Genomic DNA, 23,350 nt, shown 5'->3' on the forward strand with positions numbered 1-23,350 from the left:
GTTCATATACAGGGTGTATACGACCCGGGACAATCGGGAGTTCCGGGAAAAACCCGGGAATTTTTACATCCGGGAGAAAACGGGGAAAAATCCGGGAATTTTTTAGAATTCCGGGAATTTTTCATTGTTTTAGTTTTCAGTTAAATTTTTGTAATTTTTTCTGGTAAGAATCGATACTCTAACAAAGGATATTACTGAATCCCGCTACTGCAGAATAATACTACAGTAATGAAACGTGAACGAGGAAGGAAAAAAAAAACATAAATTGCAAGGGAAATGTGCCATATACAACACCAAAACATAGTGCTCATACAAGCGTTTGCCAACAGCAAAATGTATCAAAGGCTTTAGGAAGACTATGCAATGCTTCATAACAACAAATTGCCTCCGATGAGCGTGACGTCACAACTGTTTACATTAGATTTGTTTAGCAGTTACGAGCGGGCTCATGCACATGCGCAGTTGAGTGGCGTATGAGTAGTACCTTCTCCCGTTTCTGGCTACAGAAACAAGATTGTTGGCTGTGTAAGCAGTCGCAGCAAGCAGCTAGATGCAACCGGGAAAAATTTTACTGCTGCGCCCAAGCTCCCAGATTCATGCATGCGCAGCGGGCCCTGATCTATGAGGGTGGGGGTTGGGGGTGGAGCGCCAAAATCATATTCTTGAAGAGAAAAAACATTGTTTCACAAAGTGCCTAGCATCCAACGCACGTTAGTCTATAGATTACTCATATTATTTTGATGCGCATCCCTGTTGGTTTTTGAACACACTCTGTAAGTTGATTTCTGAATGACTCGTAAGCCGCGCGGGGTAGCCGTGCGGTGTGAGGCGACTTGTCACGATTCGCGCGGCTCCCCCGTTGGAGGTTCGAATCCTCCCTAGGGCATGGGTGTATGTGTTGTCCTTAGCGTAAGTTAGTGTAAGGTAGATTAAGTAGTGTGTAAGCCTAGGGACTGATGACATCAGCAGTTTGGTCCCATGGGAAAAAAATCATAAGTTGTTTTTTGAACACGTGCATAGTGTACGTGATGTCTCTGTCAGGGGAATCCTCGTCGCATCTAGAAATAAACTTTCCTGCAGGCAACAGGGGACCGGGCTATACAAGCTGAGCGGAGTAAAGCTGAACGAATGAACGTCGATCGGTGTCTGATTATGTTGTTTGGGTTTGCGAATGATCAGCGTTGTTATAATTATTAGGGAAATCCATAGATTCAGACTACCAGAGTGGAAATAAACGACTAATAGGAATAAAAGGTAAAAAAGATTACGTATTATCTTCTTGTTGTATCAAGGAAAATGAAATTTTGTCAGAAAATTTTTCTCCAGATTGCTACACTAATAAGGGCCAGTTGTGCAGTCCCCGTCTAGTTCTCTTCTGTAAGTAGTGCGGAAAATTGTTTGTATGAACATAACGCCGCCTAACCGGAGAATAATCAGGGATAACTAAAGGCGTGATTCTGGCAGGGTTAGTGAAGTTAACCGGCGAATAAGTTTTGACAAAGGCAGGGGTAGCTCCAGAATTAGTCATGACAAGATTGTTTGTTAGAGCGAGGAAGGAGAAGAAATGGGGACATCACACAAATTAGGGAAGAATATGACGATTCCAAATTTATATAAAAATGTCGTACCGCTACTTTTTGATCTCATGCTCGAGAAAATGGAGCGCTTGACTGAAATGTGAAACTATTTTCTAACCTAAAGCTTTTTCCTTGTAGTAGGCCTAATAGGAATTTTATGTTGGTCTTCGTGAATTATATTATGTCGTGTTATAAAAATGACCATTTGTGCCAAAACAGTCTCGTTTATTTGGTGTGTTTTACAATTTCTGCAGTGTTAGAAATGCCTATTTTGTTTTATCTAGCAGACAGCGACAAAATAGACATAAACAGTATTGGGTACTATTTGTGTTAACAGCAGACAACGATATTTCGATTTTTCATGTAGGGAAATGTTTGACGAGCTTTGATGAGGTGATAGATTCTGTCACAGAAAGGAAAGCACTCCGTGTAAAGTTGTAGCAAGATTAGAGAGAAAATAATGCTAGGAGCTAAGGATTGAAGAAATGTGTACTGTATTTGCTTGTCTCTTGTCTTTACTGGTTTTATGTATTCTATATTTAATATTACGTCGCCCACAACAGAAAGTTATTAGCTAACAGGCAATAAAGAGTGCAAATTATCTATTGAGTTCTTGTCCTCCCAATTACAAATAATCCCATCCAGTATTAATTGCGACTGGGAGCAGGAGAGGCACCACAGGACATTTTAATTTCCACTGTCCTGAATATAGTTTGATGGCATCCAGTACAAAATATACACGTTTCAATTCCAGGGAACGAAATACAGTGACGTGCGATAGAAGAATGCTGTGTGAAGAGGGGTGACACTGTACTCCGGCACACTTAAGACCAAATAACTTGCCTTACATTTCCTCGAACATATATGTTTTATGTATCAGACTCTTCAGAAAGATGTGCGCTACAAAATGAACATATTTTTGAAAATTTGATTTTTTAATTTTTTTGACGTCGTATCTCAACTCTAGGGACGGGGGCGGGAGGGGGACTTAGTTGCGGGGGGGCACCACTATCTTAGTATTGTCCTGGTTCGGAAATATCATAGATCTGAGGCTGATGCGCAGAGCAGTCTGAGTTATGGTGGGGATGTTTGTAGTCTCCACGTGACCCGTGTTTACATTTAGTGAATTTGCTGTTTCCTCTTCGTTTACTGCTCTCATGTAAAATGAAAACAAAATGGATTTCTGTGGCCAGGACCTATCAAGTGAATTAAAATACATTCACATAATTACGGAAGGCTAATATACATTATTAGTTTCAGATTTTATTTCATTTACGCTTTTCTGACAGGCATGCATTAATCGCCTTGTAGAACAATGAAGTTATTTTTGTCGGTTTGCTAAAGAAATTTGGTTTTTATTAACCTTTTACGCTGAGGCGGTCAATGTGTTTGAAACAGTGTTTAGTTCCACACTATTGGCTAATTTCAACTGCTCACTGCATTTAAAGTGCACGTATTCTTCTAGCACGTATGGCATTATGCCATAATAAATAATAAAAAATGAGTTAGTACAGTACTGGTACTCCAAGAAAATTTACATCCCGAAACCCACACTGAAAAGCTTAATATCAGGTCGAGGCCTACTTCATTGGGAATTTGGACGTAGGAATATGCTCTTTAAGTATGCACTTTAAATGTGCCATTTTAGTATGCTTCACGAAATTCCGATGCTCTTGGAGTATTTTCTGATTTCTTCTTTTATAACATAATGTAAGATCTTGTAATGTTTTACATGTACGAACATACGGGCTTCCTGCGACATAGCAGCTGCCAAAGCGCTGTGGCGCGTTATCTGGCGCTCTCTGACGACTACTGAAATGAACCTATTTCTAACAGGTTGCAGGAAAGTGTTGCGAATGGTGGTTTGAAGAGCGTTACTTTCAAAGTAAATTTCCTTTTATACAAGTTGAACTATGTGCAAGAATGGACGATGAATTTCTTAAACCACAGAGCGTTTGATGACGAGCCATTTAGTAGAAGTATTTTGAGCCCAGAAGATTTGACATTCATGTCGTTATTATGAACAAATTGATGTAGTGCTACGGGAAGCTCTCTTCTCTGCGGTAGCTAATTTATTTGTGGATAACTTTGAGGACAAATCACTGGACTCGGCAAAAAAATTTTACTGGCACATTTGTGTGACATATCTTAAAGCGTAACACGCGCAAAAAATATCAACATTATATGTGAAAGCTTAGCTTCTCTTGCCGCTTATTAACCTTAGAGACCAATATTATATGTGAAAGCTTTGCTTTTCTTGCAGCAACGCTATGTATATTAATTTAAAACATTAACTTTTCTTGTTTGTGTATCCGCGCTACTTAAGTGATGTTGCTATTAGCTGTGTACATCACGTGTCCTATGCTCTGAATATCCGCTGTCATCGGTAGGCAGGATCACGTGACAAGAGCTATGACTGGCTTACAAAAGCGCATCGCAATCTCGATTACAGTGGTTCAGAAAGTAACATGCGGTGTTTAGTGAAATTCGAATTTATACTTTCGTAATACCTAAATATGCAGCGTTCATGTTGCTGCACATCAAAAATCTTTCCAAAAGGAGTTTGCTTCCCTACGTTTCGTTTTATAAAGTGCCAGGAAATTCTGCGACCATGTATAAAAACATAACCATTCAAAGGATTGATAAGTTTTACAGTTCCGAGGGAAAATATACTGTCACTTAATTTCACAGAAAAAGTGTGTCTTCATCTGGGAGAAAGTGTGTTTTTAACCGGGAAATCCGGGAATTTTTTTCCTTGTCCACGTATACACCCTGATATAGTGATTGAAATGAAGGACCGTGTTAAGATCATCTGTGATGAAACAGTTTCAGAAGACTGATTTCAATATTTCAGTCTTCTGTTATCTATTGTTTTGGTGCCAGTATGATCGGAGTGAGTGAGTAGATGATCTTGAACCACTTACTTACCTTACATAAGACCAAAAGCTCTTAGAGCTGACAAAATTTTACTTTCAAAGTCATTGAATGCTTCTCTCGTTGTTCTCAGTATGCTCCTTTTCGCTTTGTTGAGCTTTTATTTATCAGCTAGGTTTTGACTTCACTTGAATCTGAGATAAAGCTTGTTCTGTTTACAGAACAGTTTCTAACATGGCAATTAAACCCCAGTGGGTCTTTGCCATCCCTTTAGGCTTTGCTTGGAACATACTTCTCCAAGACAAATTGAACAATGCTTTTGGAATTTGTGTGTGTGTGTGTGTGTGTGTGTGTGTGTGTGTGTGTGTGTGTGTGTGTGTGTGTTCCACATCTTCATCCTCGTAACTGAATTTAATGTATGTAATTTAAATTTTACCAGCATTCTAAAGTGATTCTATTTAGTGAAGTTTTCCTTACATATTGTACAGGTCATGCACTGCATAGCATAGTCCTTTGACAGTAATTTCAGTGTGTTATATTTCTTCCTCTGGCTGTAATGTAATTCTGAAATTGTGCGCACAGGTGATTGCAGATGCATTGGGTGCCATTGCAAGAAATAATTCCATGCTACTTCCATCTGTTGGCTCAGTTTGCTTGTAATACATATACAACATCTAGTTCACAATATTTGAATCGCAAAGCAACGTGGTACTTTCACATGCATAGACGATGGCCAGAAGTTACTCATGTTAAGTGATAGAAAAAATACTGGGGCCAAGTAAGAATGACCCTGAACCCTTGCTATATTGTCCAGAAGTCAACCAGTTCTAGGACATATGAGATGGATAATTTTTTTTTCCTTTCTCTTGTGGCAAATTTCTAAATATTGAGGAATTGTGAAATATAGGTGTGGCATAAGTGTACTTCCGAAAAACATGCAATAAGAAGAGAACCTAATTATCTGCATGTGTTTTTCAGTATGCTTACAGATAACAATGTTGCTTTGTTCCAGTCTACAGGTGGGAGCACTGGTGAGGATGAAGACGAAATTCAGTCAGTTACAGCGGAGACACGCAGGAATACACAACATAATGAACATGTTGATCGTGAACCTGCAGAGGTAAGATATCTGGGTAAATAGAAGTAGTTAAATTTTGAACATGAATTACTGAATTACTGTGCACTTGTAGAACTTTTTGTTGGTTACATGGTTTAAATCGTCCTCTTTTTCTTGATTATGATGCTAAGCAGATAGTATATGAGAAGCCTTCTGTTGTATTTTATCTGTCGCTGGCTTTGCACGTTGAGAGATCATTTGAGCAATGCAAATTATTGGTAGGAAATTTCTTCTTTTATTTGTTGGATGTTGTGTTTAATATAGAAAATGTTAGAAATATGTATTGTGATCATGAAAATAATTGAAACATGGGTGTTTCCAAACATAGCACTTTTGTAAGATGTTAGGCGTAGAGAAAACAGCACGCTGCTTTGACTCTTGAGTGCCAACAGATCACTGGGGACAATCATGTGGACGAAGTTTTTCAAAATCATGTAATATAATCTGTGTATGGTGAGCAGTCATGTCAAAGGCAGTGATGGCTTATACTGAACTTTGAGAGGCCACACTAAAGAAGTATAGCAGTGGGGATGAACCACAGTTGTCACAAAAAAAAAAAAAAAAAAAATCGTGGAGATACACTGGCAAAAGTGATGTTAAAAATCCACATCTCTGCAACGACAGTACAATGTGAGCTCCTGCAACTGGACTTGTGATCTCTAGAAAGAATGTTGTATAATGACATAAATTGTTCCCAGACAATGCAAAACACACCAGTGTGAGTTGATTAGTGTGGTTATCGGAATCCTTCTTTACTTGATCTACAGCAGCATATAACATTTATGTATGACTGATACCAGGCCAAGCTTATGTATTAAATTGCATATAATTAAACATAGAGGTAGCTTTTTTGTTCATTTGGTTAAGTAATTTTATCACAATCTGTATTTAAAGGCATTAAGATTAAATAATGTATCACAGTAAAGAAAATCTAGAAATTGCATTAGACGAAGTTCTTCCTACAATATAGGAATACCAACTTTTGACAGTGTGTAAAGTCACACTTCTATCTCAATGTAGATACAGTACAGTGAACATGATTTGGCTCAAAATATTGAACAGCATCTGCGGTCATAGCAGATAATACGGCACCCATTTCTTGCTCCCTGTTGTGTACGAATTTGTACGCAGTGGTAAGGAGAGGTGGGCTACAGAGTGTGGCAAACGTTGGTGTACAAAAGCTGGACAGAAGCAGAAATTGTTTGTCAATAAGTCAACACAGTAAACAGAAGGAATATTTAACTTGTATTTCTACAAGCATACGAAGACATATTACAAATAATGTAGCACGAAATAGAGGCCAGTTCATTCAATAGCACTAAGGATGAGGTTCCTGTATGAAGTCATAAACAGCTGTGTTGGAGCTGCGACAAGGCAGCGTCTGCATAGCGTCACACAGTAGAGAGGCTCAAAAGTGCGAGTGGACTGTGTGGCTGCCACCGGCCATCCTACATCCTGGTGGCAGAAGGAGCTCGTAGTCCAGAGCCGCTGGAGGTGTGGCTCAGCGGATGCGCACCATAGGTCCACCAAATCCCACATTACTGCTATTGGTGTATGACAGAAACTGGCAATTATGTTGTGATGCCTGTGGGGGTGGTACTGATATGTAATAACACACTCCCATCCTACCTGATAATGTAATTGCAGTTCTGTACAGAAAAGTCCTGTGTTGATATGTCACCAATCTCAAGAATCAATGCCCTCTTAATTCACATCTCAGAAGTGGTCCAGCATTGTGCAGTATGCTACATTCAGATGTTCAGATCTTAATGTCACAGTCAGATCATTACAAGTTAGGCTTGATGGTGTAATGAGATTCAGGCTGCAAGTGTTAAGACATGGGTAAGATCAGATATGTGTAAAGCGCAGAAGCTTTTTTTCAAATTTTAGTGCTGCCTCACCGTTGGCAGTTGGTGTGATGGAGAATCAGTCTCCATGTGGGGTATGGATGTTTTTGTTTATGATTAATGACATCCACAGATCAATGAGTCAGTATATTAAGATTAGTTTTGTTGATAGACTTTATATTCAGAACTATGACTGACTTAGTTCAGTGCTAGCTGAATAATACACTGTGATCAAAAATATCCAGACACCTGGCTGAAAATAACTTTCGTGGCGCCCTCCATTGGTAATGTTGGAATTCAATACGGCCCACTCTTAGCCTTGATGCTATTTTCACTCTTGCAGGCATACTTTCAATCAGGTGCTGGGCGGTTTCTTGGGGAATGGCAGTCAATTCTTCATGGAGTTCTGCATTGAGCAGGGGTATCAGTGTCAATCAGTGAGGCCTGGCATGAAGCTGGCGTTCCAAAACATTCCAAAGGTGTTCTGTAGGATTCAGATCAGGACTCTGTGCAGGCCAGTGTGTTACAGGGATGTAATAGTCGTGCAACCGCTCCACCACAGGCTGTGCATTATGAACAGGTGCTCGATCATGTTGAAAGATGCAATTGCCATCCCCAAATTGCTGTGAGAAGCAAGAAGGTGCTTAAAACATCAATGTAGGCCTGTGCTGTGATAGTGCCACGCAAAACAACAAAGGGTGCAAGACCCCTCCATGAAAAACATGACGACACCATAACCCCAGTGCCTCCGAACTTTACCGTTGGTACTACTCACACTGGCAGATGATGTTCACCGGGCATTCGCCATACCCACACCGCGCCCTCGGATTGCCACATTGAGCACCATGATTCATCACTACACACAATGTTTTTCCACTGTTCAATCATCCAATGTTTACGCTCCTTACACCAGGCGAGGCATCGTTCGGTATTTACTGGCGCGATGCGTGGTTATGAGCAGCCGCTCGACCATGAAATCAAAAGTTTTCTCACCTCCTGCCTAACTGTCATAGCACTAGCAGTGGATTGTGATGGTCTGGATAGATGTCTGCCTATTACACATTACAACCCTCTTAAACTGTCGGCAGTGTCTTGTCAGTCAACAGACGAAGTCGGCCTATAAGCTTTTGTGCTGTACGTGTCCCTTCACGTTTCAAATTCACTATCACATCGTAAACAGTGCATTTAGGAGTGTGGAAATCTCGCATACAGATGTATGACACAAGTGACCCCCAATCACCTGATGACGTTAAGAAGTCCGTGAGATCTGCGGAGCACCACATTCTGCTCTCTCACGATGTCTAATGACTACTGAGGTTGCTGATATGGAGTACCTGGCAGTAGGTGCCAATCATAGTGTATGTACACACACACACACACACACACACACACACACACACACACACACACACACACACACACACACAGAGAGAGAGAGAGAGAGAGAGAGAGAGAGAGAGAGAGAGAGAGAGAGAGAGAGAGAGTTAATTTTGGAAGCTCTTCAAAAATTTGAAGGAAAAACAAATTAAGTAATTGCTTACTCAGTAGGTTCATCAAATAATTCAAAAAGTGAGGAGACACAGGAAATGTGTAAATATCATGCCATGGGCTGCCACATGTGCTTACACTGTATTTTCAGAAGCTTCCAAAGTTGATGGTTTATAAGAAATATGCCCATCAGTGTTCAAGAAATGGACAGCTGAATTTGAAATGGCCATACATCTCTTGAAGATGATCCATATGAATAACATACCAAAGCTGCTATCATGAAAAGTTGAGAAATTAAACAACTTGGTATTTGAAAATCTAAGATTAAAGGTCTATGAAATAGCGTACATAATAGGTATATCAGGTGGAATAGTGTGGTACAGGCCACATGAAAAATTAGCCCTGAGTAAGCTTTGTGCAAGACAGGTGCTTCATTTGCTAAATGCTACTTAAAGAAAATATGAAAAAAGATATTTGGCCCATTTTAAAAAGAACTGGACAGTTTATGCATAAATTTATTACTGCTGGCAAGCCACGGATTCACATTCTCATGTAAGAAATGCATGAATAAGTTGAAACTTACTGACAGAGTAAAACAGTGGGCTATTAAATGTTACTAATGAGACCAGGGTGCAGATTCAAATTTGTCGAGTACACAGTTTTCATCTTACAACAGTGATTACACTGCTGCAAAGTAAAATATTTAGTCAAGAATAGAAAATGTGCATAATTTTTGAACACTGTAAATGTTCCCTCACAAAGATCCATGTTTATGCTGTTTTACTGGATAGTGTCTGAGAGCATCTTGTAAATTTCGTGACAAAAAAGCAAGTTGAAAAATATGACGACACCATTGCAATGAAAAGGGCAAAGAGAGTGAATGTGGAGAACTTGCTGGCTAGTAATATAAGGTTCCTCTGATAAACTTGAAGTTTTACTTCAATATACATCTTGTCCAAGTTTTTATATGTGATTGTTATCCTGTGCCCTATAGCTTTGTAACACGGGGTAGACAACTCCTTGACCTATATGTTCTACAAGTAATATTAATTGTGCCTAGTGCATATTATCAGTATTAAATCAAACTGATTTACCAGTTTAAAAATATTGTGTGCCATTATTGATCAAAGTTCAATAGACATTTGATTAAATGACTACTGTTATTCTAGGATCGTGTCACTCACAAACCATTCCAACAGAGGAGGAATAAAAGGTAAGGAGTATGTTCCCTATTCATAGTGCTAACAATTATACCGTATTGCCAAGTATATCACTACCTAATTGGAATTTTTATGAAGCCTTGTTTTCCCATTGTTGTTTGTAAAATACTTCTCTTGGATAATAAATGTGTTACACAAAAATACTTTTAATAAAGCTAAGATAAAAATGTTTTCAGTTTTTGCAGCAGTGTGCTTAGCCAGTACTTTGCTCAGACATAAATCCCTGTTATGCAAACTGCTGACATTTTGATACTGGCTCTGAATGCTTCCTCAACTGTCGATCTGTCTGTCTCGTACAAATCAAATTTCCATTTACATCTATGGGAAAATCCTTCACTGTTATTGTGTTTGCTTAAAAAGGAGTAGTAAAATTTTTAGTGGCTAAAATGGCTTTCTACTCAACTATGTTTCGCCCTTTCTGCCTCTGGGTTGAGGGAAGTGTCATAAGTAGTCAGGTAACAAAATAAGTTACATTGAGTGAGAATGCTTGCCATAACAATCAGAGCAGAATGGCATGGTACAGATTTCCTCATCTTAATTTAGTCAGCATGGCCATCATTCCAAAATTTTAATATCCCTTGAATTGGGATACCAAAATTTAGCAAGGTAGGTCACTATCACCTCATGTCATGGTGTTATCTGCTTTAGGTGGATTGAGGGGATGTTGAGATTTTTTTAAAATTTGTTCTGGCCCTTCCAACCAATGTGCAGCCTCTCACAGTTTGCATCAAAATTAATTCTTAGGTATCATTGGTGATCACGTACTCATCCTTTACAAAGTGAGGTTTATCTATACTTTGTTCCAAAAGTTGCTCATTCGTAATGGGATGCTGAATATTAAGGATAAAAGTAAGAATGGCTTTATGTGGTATGTTTGCCGGAGGGCCTCATACGAGAGGTGGAGGCGGAGCTCCCTCTCGCTGTCAAAGGGGCAAGGCACAGTCATCTGCAGGATGTGACTCGTTGGCAACAGTGACACCTGTCGCTCAGGTTCTGAGGGTATCCACAGCTCATAGGGGCAGCTGGCAGAAGTGGTGATGGCTGATAGCCTCGCATGCAGTTATTGTATTGGAATTTATCAGGGTGTTTTGGTTTGGAGCCGAACAGAGTACCTCAACCAGAAGCTGTATCAGTTCTGTGATGTCTTGGCTTCAGATTTCTATACCTGTGTCATGGAGGGAAGAATTGTAGGATTCCACTTGATAGGTTAGGGCTGCACTACACATAGGAAAGAGCTACCCTGGTAGCAGAGCACTTTGGGAGTTTTTTAAGCTAGGCAATTGTTTGAGGTCATTGATGAATGCTTATCAGTTCATATGCAATAAGAGAAATCAGTCACATGCATTGTAATGGCACTTAAGCTGTCAAAATTTTGACAGTAAGTTGCTGAAACATTCATAACAAAGTTCCTGAATTTACTGCGCTCCAAGAAAGTTCTCACGCTCAAATTATTCTTGAAATTGAGGACTCGGTGAAACCCGAAGTAGAAAGATCCAAAATATTTGAGACATGGAACATGTATTGGAAAGGCAGGTTAGGCACCATAGGAGGGGATTGTTCATTAGTCGACAAAAATATTCTCTCTGTTGAGGTTGAAAAAGTGTCTGTGAAGTTATCTATATGTGAGTAACCAGCCTAGGTGAATGAAAGTTAACAAGTTAATCATCAGATATTTTTACTGGCCACCTGATTCTGCCTTCACAGTTGTAGAATCATTCCAAGAAAGTCTATGCTAAGTAGCGTGGAAATACCACAAACATGCAGTATCAGTTGGAAGTGACTTTAATGTATTGAGCATAGACTGGGATATCTGTGGATTCATTGCAAGTGGTGTGGTTAACCAGTCTAGTGAAGTAGTTCTGAACAATTTTCTGAAAACTGTCTTCAGATAAGCAGTTGTTAGCATTCTACTCAATGAATGGTCATCATTTAGCTCCAATATGATGTAGAGGAATTACGGGCAAAGCTTAAACATGATTTTGAGTCGTGATCTGGAGATGTATGTGCCAAGTAAGTGGATTAAGTACAGAAAAGATCCACCGTGATTTAATAACAAAATATGTTAAATGATGATAAAGTAGAGATCGTTGCACTCTCATATCAAAAAAGAATAGCAAATGTAGACGGACAAAAGTTAGTAGAAATTCGTGTGTCTAAAAAGATTGACAAGTGAGGCATACAACTTCCGCAGGTTACCTTTGAGGGATCTTGCCGATACCCTATAAAATTTTGGTCCCACATAAAAAAAAAACGAAGCAGGTCGAAAGCTTCCATCCAGCCACTCCTAACCAGTCTGGTATGGCAATGGAGGACAGCAAAAGGCAAGCTGATATTTCAAATTTAATCTTTAAACATACCACACAGCGAGGTGGCGCAGTGGTTAGCACACTGGACTCGCAATCAGGAGGATGACTGTTCAAACCCACATCTGGCCATCCTGCTTTAGGTCTTCTGTGATTCCCTAAATCGCTTCAGGCAAATGCCAAAATAGTTCCTTTGAAAGGGCACGTCTGACTTTCTTCCCCAGCCTTCCATAATCCAATGGGATTGATGACCTCGCTGTTTGGTCCCCTCCAAATCGACCAACCAACCAGGCATACCGTCATTTGACTGTCACGCAGACTGCATTATGGAGGACATAGAAATAGATATCCTTGGCCTTGAGGAGCAACAGAAAGAGTAAATAAACAAATAGGTCACAAGGTGTGGATGGTTACCTAACTTGGTTTTACAGATAATACTGTACGGTACTGACCCTTTACTTAGCTTGCATTTATCGTGAATCTCTTGCCCATCACAAATTCCCAAGTGGTTGGAAAAAGTGCAGGTGACTCCTGTATGTGAGAATGGTAGAAGAGAGGACCCACAAAATTAAGGACCAATATCCTTAACATTGGTATTCTGTTGAATTCTTGAACATATTCAAAGTTTAATATAATAAATTTTCATGAGATGTAAAAGATTCTGTCCACAAATCTGCACGGATTTAAAAAGCATTGCTCTTGCGAAACTCGGCTTGCCCTTTCCTTGCACAATAACCTGCGAACCATGTATGAGGGGCAACAGGCTAGATTCCATATTCCTAGCTTTCTGGGAAGCATTTGACATGGTGCCCCTCTGCAGATTGTTAATGAAGGCTCAAGAATATGGAATAGATACTCAGATAAGTGAGTGGCTCAGACTTCTTAAGAAATAGAAACTAGTACATTTTCCTAACCAGTAAGTGTTCATCAGAGACAAGGATATTGTCAGGAATGTTAGAGAGAAGTAAGACAGGAATACTTTCTTTCTCTGCATGAACAGTCTGATGGGCGGGTTGAGCAACAATCTGCAAATATTTGCTAGCGACACTTGAGTATTTGAGAAAGTGTGGTTCTTGAGTGACTGAAATGATTTAGGTTGAGTTGGACTGAATTTTTAAGTTTTTTGGGAGAATTTTGGAATCTTAAGGTCCTTCACAAAGGAGACCCCATATTGAACACTTGAATGACCCATTCTTTAGTACTGCTCAAGTATTTGGAATACCCACCAGGATGGATTAAAGGAAGATATTGAAGCAATTCAGAGGCGTACCACTGGATTTGTTACTGGTAAGTTTAGTCAACACTCGAGGGTTGCAGAAATGTTTTGTGAACTGAAATGTGAGTTCCTGGAGGAAAGATTATCTTCTTTTTGCCAAACATTACTGAGAAAATTTAGAGGACAGGCATTTGCAACTGACTTCAGAATGAGTCTATTGCCACCAGCATACATTTTACGTAAGGACCATGAAGACAAGATATGAGAAATTACGGCTTCTTTCGAGGCGTATAGAGTCTTTTTTGCAATACTCCATATGCGAGTGGAATAGGAAAGGAGATTATTTGTAGTGGTACATGATACCTTTCAGCATACACCATACAATTACTTGCTTAGTATGTATGTAGATGTAGGTAAAAGTCCATTTTTTTGAAACTTGAAAGTTACAGTAAATTTAGTGTAAAAGTTATAGTCCAGTTCTTACGAAGTTTTAAATATCCTGAGCCGGCCGGTGTGGCCAAGCGGTTCTAGGCGGTTCAGTTTGGAACTGCGCGACGACTACGGTTGCAGGTTCGAATCCTGCCTTGGGCATGGATGTGTGTGATGTCCTTAGGTTAGTTAGGTCTAAGTAGTTCTAAGTTATGGGGCTGATGACCTCAGATGTTAAGTCCCATAGTGCTTAGAGCCATTTGAACCATTTTTTAAATGTTCTGTAAATTTGCAATGAAGTCAGAACATTTGTGTTAAACCTCTATAAAAAAAAGTACAATGTTGGATAATTACTCACTGAACGGAGTTTGTATTCCACAACTGGCAGTAATGTTGAAAACACCAGTTTACAGGTGCATTTATTCCGTGATAATTTTTTTTTTTCCTAAAGCTGTAATACTAAAATATACAGGATATATTGAGTTACTGATACAACTCAGCATTTTGCCCGCCTGTTTTTATTGCAACTTTTCTGGTTAAATTTAAAACTTCTTTTATTACTCTCTGCTTATGCAAGTGTACTTAAAGTTAAATGTTAGTTGCTTTACAATAAGTAAGAAATAATTAAAGACAAAGTCTGCTGTTAATTATACTTAACAGTAAAATGAAACTTTGTTTAAAAATTCATACTTGATTTAGTGCCTGTTGTAGTGTGTGTGTTATAGAGTGTCCTTCTTGACTTACTTACAAACCCCAAATCATTGAGATATGCTTATATTCAGAGGAAAAATGCCATATTTCAAATTCTGAGTCTTCTAGAATGTTAAGACGTAGGCATACAGGTAGCATAATTGGTAGAAGTGATTTATGTTCATAAAACCTACGGCATTTAGTATGCACAAATATATCTACAAAATTATAAATCAGGAAGTAGATCAAAAAAAAAAATTAAAGGCAAGTAACAACAGAAAAAGTGATATGAAAAATATTCAAAAGAGAGATTTTGTGTCCAAAAGAAGAGGGAGAAAACACCCATTAAAGGACAGGATAAATAAAACTGTGGAAGATAGCTTAGAAGAAAAGGGGAATAAGTTACTGATAATGCAGATTATGCGAGTCACAAAAGCTGTTGTCCAGACTCCAAAAGCACTGTTTTTGTGAGTAGAAATCCAGAAGTGTATTGTAACAGTCACCCAGCCTCAGCTACTTGCTGGGATGCAAGGTTTTGTCAGTTTCTTATTAAGACATAACTTAGTAACAATGTTGAGTTATGCCAAGTCCTAATAATGAGGAATACTCTCATCGTGTGTTGTCATTCAGGTTTGTTTGTAACAGTTCAAATACATGTAATTCAGTTTTACTTTCCTTTTTTGTTGTTATTACAACAACACACTATCGTTTGCCAGTTAATCTGAAAATGCAATGAGAAATCAGGAGTCTAGAAATAATACTTTGGCAGCACAATTTAGAAGTAACTCTTTATCAGCCTTCTGTGTCCATATTTAATTTATTTGTAAACCATCTCTCTGATCATTTGAGTAGCATTTTTGTCATTTAACTGCCCGATTTTTACAATCCTTTACAACACACAGAAAAGGCAGAAGTAATTTTGGTATGGATTTCTGTACCTTTAAAATTTGTGCAGGGGGTAGACAAAAGTACAGAAACGTTGTTGTTGTTGTTGTTGTTGTCTTCAGTCCTGAGACTGGTTTGATGTAGCACTCCATGCTACTCTATCCTGTGCAAGCTTCTCCATCTCCCAGTGCCTACTGCAACCCACATCCTTCTGAATATGCTTAGTGTATTCATCTCTTGGTCTCTCCACGCTGCCCTCCAATACTAAATTGGTGATCCCTTGATGCCTCAGAACATGTCCTACCAACCGATCCCTTCTTCTAGTCAAGTTGTGCCACAAAGTCCTCTTCACCCCAATTCTATTCAATACCTCCTCATTAGTTATGTGATCTACCCATCTAATCTTCAGCAATCTTCTGTAGCACCACATTTCAAAAGCTTCTATGCTCTTCTTGTCCAAACTATTTACCGTCCATGTTTCACTTCCATACATGGCTACACTTCATACAAATACTTTCAGAAACGACTTCTTGACACTTAAATCAATACTCGATGTTAACAAATTTCTCTTCTTCAGAAACGCTTTCCTTGCCATTGCCAGTCTACATTTTATATCCTCTCTACTTCGACCATCATCAGTTATTTTGGTCCCCAAATAGCAAAACTCCTTCACTACTTTAAGTGTCTTATTTCCTAATCTAATTCCCTCAGCATCACCCAATTTAATTCGACTACATTCCATTATCCTCGTTTTGCTTTTGTTGATGTTCATCTTATACCCTCCTTTCAAGACACTGTCCATTCCGTTCAACTGATCTTCCATGTCCTTTGCTGTCTCTGACAGAATTACAATGTCATCGGTGAACCTCAACATTTTTATTTCTTCTCCATGGATTTTAATATCTACTCCGAATTTTTCTTTTGTTTCCCTTACTGCTTGCTCAATATACAGATTGAATAACATCGGGGAGAGGTTACAACCACTCCCTTCCCAACCACTGCTTCCCTTTCATGCATATCGACTCTTATAACTGCCATCTGGTTTCTGTACAAATTGTAAATAGCCTTCGCTCCCTGTATTTTACCCCAGCCATCTTATGAATTTGAAAGAGCGTATTCCAGTCAACATTGTCAAAAGCTTTCTCTAAGTCTACAAATGCTAGAAATGTAGGTTTGCCTTTCCTTAATCTTTCTTCTAAGATAAGTTGTAGGGTCAGTATTGCCTCACGTGTTCCAATATTTCTACGGAATCCAAAATGATCTTCCCCGAGGTCGGCTTCTACCAGTTTTTCCATTCGTCTGTAAAGAATTCGCACTAGTATTTTGCAACCGTGACTTATTAAGCTGATAGTTCGGTAATTTTCACATCTGTCAACACCTGCTTTCTTTGGGATTGGGATTATTATATGCTTCTTGAAGTTTGAGGGTATTTCGCCTGTCTAATCCATCTTGCTCACCAGATGGTAGAGTTTTGTCAGGACTGGCTCTCCCGAGGCAGTCAGTAGTTCTAATGGAATGTTGTCTACTCCCGGGGCCTTGTTTAGACTTGGGTCTTTCAGTGCTCTGTCAAACTCTTCACACAGTATCATATCTCCTATTTCATCTTCATCTACATCCTCTTCCATTTCAATAATATTGTCCTCAAGTACATCGCCCTTGTATAGAACCTCTATATACTCCTTCCACCTTTCTGCTGTCCCTTCTTTGCTTAGAATTGGGTTTCCATCTGAGCTCTTGATATTCATGCAAGTGGTTCTCTTTTCTCCAAAGGTCTCTTTAATTTTCCTGTAGGCAATATCTATTTTACCCCTAGTGATATGTGCCTCTACATCCTTACATTTGTCCTCTAGCCATCCCTGCTGAGACACTTTGTACTTCCTGTTGATCTTATTAAAGCTGCAAAAACACCCACCATGTTTTGCTCTTGGGACATAAACTCATTCAGAAATTGGAAACAGTATGCAACAAGACTTATATGACCAAATGACTTTCTTCCACTGTTCCATCTTCCATGTTTAATGGCCTCAGCAGCACATTTTCATGTTGTGGGCAATTGTCACTGACTAGTGGTTTTGGAATTCCATCCCGTGGTGCTTATGGAGCTCCCTTCATGTTGTTTTGGTTCAAATGGCTCTGAGCACTATGGGACTCAACTGCTGAGGTCATTAGTCCCCTAGAACTTAGAACTAGTTAAACCTAACTAACCTAAGGACATCACACACATCCATGCCCGAGGCAGGATTCGAACCTGGGACCGTAGCGGTCTCGTGGTTCCAGACTGCAGCGCCAGAACCGCGCGGCCACTTCGGCCAGCTTCATGTTGTTTTGCTGCTGACATTCGTATTTTCATTACACTCTTCTTCAAAGTCTGTCTGTATGTCTGTATGTCTGTCAGTCAGTCAGTCAGTCACAGTCACAGTCACTCACATACACTGCTGCTTGCATTGTTGCTTAGCAGATATTATTTTTCCACTCTGTCTTTATGCAGTATAAATCTTCAATGGGGTGCCTCTTGAAACACCAAACACTTCAGAAGCACCCACAATACGAGCACCACCAATTTGCCCTCATTCAGATTCACTTGTCTTCCACATAATGCACTCAGAACTACACAGAATAGTGTTCTGATCAGAGCTGACACTTGCAGTGTGCTGAGGACATTCCAGAGGTACTGTTCTTGGCAAAATAAAACAGCTCAGCCTGCAGACATGGCTACCATCTGCACTTACGTTCAAGCATGCATTTCTGATGGTGGTTTTTGTTGAACCCCTGTATATACAGTACTTTCAAGCCCAGATGTGTTTAATGTGACACACATCTGGAAACACACTCTCCTATGATTTGACTATGTTTCTCACGATTGCTTCTGATCATGACTGGAGATTGTTGTCCCTCCTTGTCCGGTCCAATTTATTTCTTCCAGTTGGTGTATTTCTAGAAATAATGATGGCACTGTGTTGTTCTTGTGAATTTTTGATTTAAATTTATATCTACTTTTATACTCAACTTTGTCAATGCGTAGCAGATACGATATTACCTCTGTAACAGTGAAATGTGCCTATAATTTTAATAAAAAGTTTTCTTTTTCCTTTTATAATATTTCAAAAGTTGTAATGCTTTTTTAGTTAATTACTTGTGGTTCTTATATACTGTATTAATTGTGATTATACTGTGTGAGGATGTCAGTAATTCATTGCAACTAAGTAGTACAGTACTAAGACATAATCCGATATTCAGGAAGAGCCAGCTTCACATATTTTGAGTCATTTGGTGGTTTCTTTTCATAGTTTACTCTGCACCCTAAAATGCTTTCTTTTATGAAGCTGGTAATTATTTCTTTCTGTATCCTTGAGCATCTGAATTTGTTAACTGTCTCTAATGAAATTAGTCATGATAAAAATGAAAAATCAAACATATTTTAAGGAAATGAAGTACATTTATACCGTATAATTACTAAATGTTTTCTTCAGAAGCTAATAGTTTCCGTTTCAGTCCATCAGATCTTGAAGCAGATGATGAAGATAATCAAGAGTTTGACAGCCTGAACCAATCAGATTCTACAGTTAGCAGTCTTGTGCATGCTTCTGACAGCCATAGTCGGCAGCGTCCTGGTACACCTACAGGAGATAACCCAGAAGAGGTATAGTGTTAAGTTTATATGCCAATATATTAATTTATGAATCTTACTCGGTATTTTTCAAAATTTGCAGGTTATGCTGTATTTTTAGTCACTTTGTTTAAAAATTAACCTTTCTTCTGAAATTAACGGACTTTTCTTGTGTACCTTATATTTACAAGATGTGTTGTGTGTAATGAAAATGAATTTTTTTTTCCACTCATTAGTTGCTGGAGCGAGCTCAGGAAGAGAATCGAAGACTGCTTTCACTACTGGAGGACCGTGATCGTAAGATTACCACTTTGGAAGCACGCATAGCACAGATACAACGTGAGACTGCACTTGAACGTGATCGGCTGCGTGAGGAGAATGCAGCTCTCATTCGTGCTATGGCCTCATTAGCTACAGCAAAATGAGTTTTCATGTTGCAGAATTTACTGTTACACCAGTAGATGAGTATTTTAGGCTTCCTTTTCTTTATTATGCATCTTATTTCTCTCATAGATTGGTTTGTGTTATAGAATATAAGTACACGCATTTGCTTCAAACATCTGCAGATTGAAATATATATATATATAAAATAATCATAGCTTATACATTGCGTGAATGTATGAATATTTGACTGAAACAGGAAGCCTGTGGTACTCTGCTTCTGTTATTATTATTATTATTATTATTATTATTATTATCATCATCATCATCTGCAGTATCCTTTTTATTTTATTATTATTATTATTATTATTATTATTATTGAAACTGGTGTGTATGTAACACTCAATTTCTAATGACATCATTGGCAATATTTTATTATTAGTATTATTTTAGTTGTAATTTATTATATTTGATATTTTATATGTAATTTTGTAATGGTATTTTGGTATTTTGAGAGTCATATGTCATTATGTGTGTGACAAGTTAAAACTATGTGTTGGACTAGGAATCAGTCCAAATCCCAGCACTTCATGGGCAGTTGGCTGCCAGTTGAGTCATCTGAGTATGCTTCACGGACCGACTGAAAGCTTCAGCTTGCCGTGGGCTTCTTCCCAACTCTATTATGTCTTTTTTTTGTTGCATAAATGTTGTTTCAGGTTGTCTTCAATTAATGTCAAGACAAAACTGTAATGTGTGATAAGTGAAAAGGCTGTATACTAATTATAAATGGAAACTGTCTTATTACGTAAAATCTGTGATAAAAGTCCCTGTCCAGATTAATGTGTACTCATTGGATGTAACTTTTTTTCCTTTTAAATCAATAGCAATTAACAGCACTATCTATTTGTGCATTACTTCTAGCAAATTATATGAATTTTGTGGCCATTTCCATCAGTATTAAAAGTGCAACTATTATTCTCAATCGTTGTTATGCTGGATATTAGAAACTTTTCTTTTAGTCTTCCAAGTACACAAGATGAGAGCATTGTAATGTAATAATTCTTTAACAGTGATATGTACACATGTTAATTGCATGTCAGTAGTCTCTTCTTATAATTTGCCCTGTTGTAAAGGTAGCTATTTTTTTTTTTTTTTTTTTTTTTATATATGTAGATTTACAGATTGAGTGATTCAACAGAATTGTGTGGATGCTACTTGACGATACTGTAACAACTGTGGTGTACTAATTACGATATATTGAAGTTGTTTATATTCGTAACATTATGTTACCCTTGAATTTATTTTCTGAGTTATAAATGTTCCGCAACAAAACCAATCAGTTTGTACAGTAAAAATTTGACACCATGTAGCCCCTTTCTGTATTAATGTGTGAAAATAAATTCCGTTCAAAACTGTTTGCAAAGCCTTTTTCTTAATATCAGATTACTTCACTCTTCTTCAGATTCCATGTTGGTACAATGAAAGTAGTGGTAATCTCACTGTAATTGTAAGTTGGGATAGACACGTTATTGTTGGATATTTTAGAGTAACTTGTTAAGTATGAGGTTTGGAACTTTAATAGTGGCAACTATTTATTCACAACTGATACAAAAGAGTTATATGTTTGCACCTGTTACTGTCCTTCAAAGCAGTCACCAGCACTGTGTAGAACCTATTGCCAGTGATGTGGAAGGCATAGTATACTGTTTGTAGAGCCTGTTCTGTTGATGGTGCGAATGGAGTGGTGTACTGCCTGTCGAATCTCTGGAACAGTTCTGAAGTGAATGCCACGAAGTGGTTCCTTCACCTTTGGAATAAAACAAGTCACGAGGACTTAGGTCCGGGCAATGTGGTGGATGGTACAGTACTTCCTAGTCCCATCGACCAAACAGAGCAGCCATAGCTTGGGCTGTATGCGCCCGCGCATTGTCGTGCAAAATGATGGGTGGGATGCGCAGAATGTGTCGTCGCTTCTTCTGCGAAGCTGGTTGCAGGTGATGCACCAAAAATGAACAGTAATACTGTGCATTGATGGTCTGCCATGGAGGAATGCAACCCACCTATCATTTTGCACAACAATGCACAGACGCATACAGCGCAAGCTGTGGCTGCTCTGTTTCGTTGATGGGACTGGGAAGCACTGTACCATCCACCATATTCCCCGGACTTAAGTCCTTGTGAGTTTGATTTGATTCCGAAGATGAGGAACCACTTCATGGAATTCGATTCAGAACTGTTCCAGAGATTCAACAGGCAGTAGACCGCTCCATTCGCACCATCAACAGAACACTCTGCTAACGGTATACTACACCTTCCACAATGCTGGCAACAGGTTCTACACAACACTGGTGACTACTTTGAAAGACAGTAACAGATGCAAACATGTAACTGTTTTTATCAGTTGTGAATAAATAGTTGCCACTATTTGAGTTCCAACCCTCGTATATAGAAACAGACTTGTGGCATAATGATGATGGGCTGTGTCTGGCACTTATTGCTTGTGCTGCGCCTCTGCTTGCGGGGTAAAAAGAAAATACATGTACAAATTGTGATTTCCTCATGGGAGTACAGCATTTACTGAGGCTCGGCCTATTTTGGATCATGTGGCTGAGCGTAACCTGCATTTTCAATTGGATATATGTACAGGAAGCAAGTGAGGTGCCACGTCTAAATGTTTAATGCTATCACCTAGCAGGTACTTTACAACCGTGTTTGGTCTGAGTCATTAACCATTAGCATCAAATGGAACCTAGGTCAATATGTACTTAGGAAAAAAGTTTGCTTATTGTGGAGAACATTGTGCCTCTTGATAATACCTTTAGAAAACGCATGCAATGATACGAATGTACCTAACAGGATGCCATCAGACGAGAACACTGGTGCTGCCAATTCAGTCCAGTTTCCATGATATTGACAGCTTTATAACTTATCCCAGGGGTGTGTAACATTAAATTCAAAGAGCATCACTGTCCAGGGTAGACAACACCTTACATGAAGTTAATAATACACTACTATACTAAATCTGCTAAAGTTGGGAGATTGTATATGGGTGGTTAAGGAGCAACTACTTAAAGCATGTTATACATAAATTGATTGGAGCTGTGTGTCCCAGAGGCTACTGTGAGCTGTATAGTAAGGTAAGATAATTCTGCTTGGTCTTTACACGTGGTTGACCTTGCCCATATTTCCCTTGCGTGTTAGTTGGCCCTGGAATCTTCTCCAAAGCTAGGAAAGGCTACTACTGGCTACCTCTAGGTAATGATTGGTCTCTAATATGTTAAAAATAGTGTCATTAAATGTTTCCTGTGCCATAGTGGTCTTTAAGACTCAAATACTGTGTACCAAGTGTTTGCAACATGCAGTCAGAAACATTGTAACCTAGATTATTCTGCTCACACTGTATCAGGCACAGTAACTACTCTCAAATTAGATGCTTTGCATGTGGTGTCACAGTTTATTCCCATTACCATGATGGAATGTTTGAATTTTACATATCTCTTGAACACCAATTTATAGAAATGCATGTAAATTGTCGTTTCTTCTAATACAGCAAGTTTGGTCACAGCATATTTATTTCACATTTCACTTCTGACGCACTTCGCGCTCGCAGATTGATTTCTTCCTGGTCCTGATTTATGTATGACATTTCATCTAAATTAGAAGTGTCCTACCTTCATCATGTAGACTAATAAGTGCTTACATTAGTGTGCAACTAC

At 38.8% G+C, this 23,350-nt stretch overlaps 1 protein-coding gene across 3 annotated transcripts in view; it reads left to right on the forward strand.

The window, feature by feature from the left end:
• The window catches only part of LOC126469807 (PRKC apoptosis WT1 regulator protein-like), a 57,981-nt gene extending 36,930 nt beyond the window's left edge, over positions 1-21,051 (forward strand). For 2 of the 3 annotated variants that reach the window (XM_050097070.1, XM_050097071.1), the window contains exons 5-8: positions 5,464-5,571; positions 10,073-10,116; positions 19,127-19,286; positions 19,490-21,051. In XM_050097070.1, the coding sequence (XP_049953027.1) occupies positions 5,464-5,571; positions 10,073-10,116; positions 19,127-19,286; positions 19,490-19,678 (501 nt within the window). In that variant the 3' untranslated portion in view covers positions 19,679-21,051. The remainder of the gene's footprint in view (positions 1-5,463; positions 5,572-10,072; positions 10,117-19,126; positions 19,287-19,489) is intronic. The other variant, XM_050097072.1, reaches the window with a different exon arrangement.
• The last annotated feature ends 2,299 nt before the right edge of the window (positions 21,052-23,350 follow it).

This window comes from Schistocerca serialis, chromosome 3, assembly GCF_023864345.2.
Source record: "Schistocerca serialis cubense isolate TAMUIC-IGC-003099 chromosome 3, iqSchSeri2.2, whole genome shotgun sequence".
NCBI classification, from domain to species: Eukaryota; Metazoa; Arthropoda; class Insecta; order Orthoptera; family Acrididae; genus Schistocerca; species Schistocerca serialis.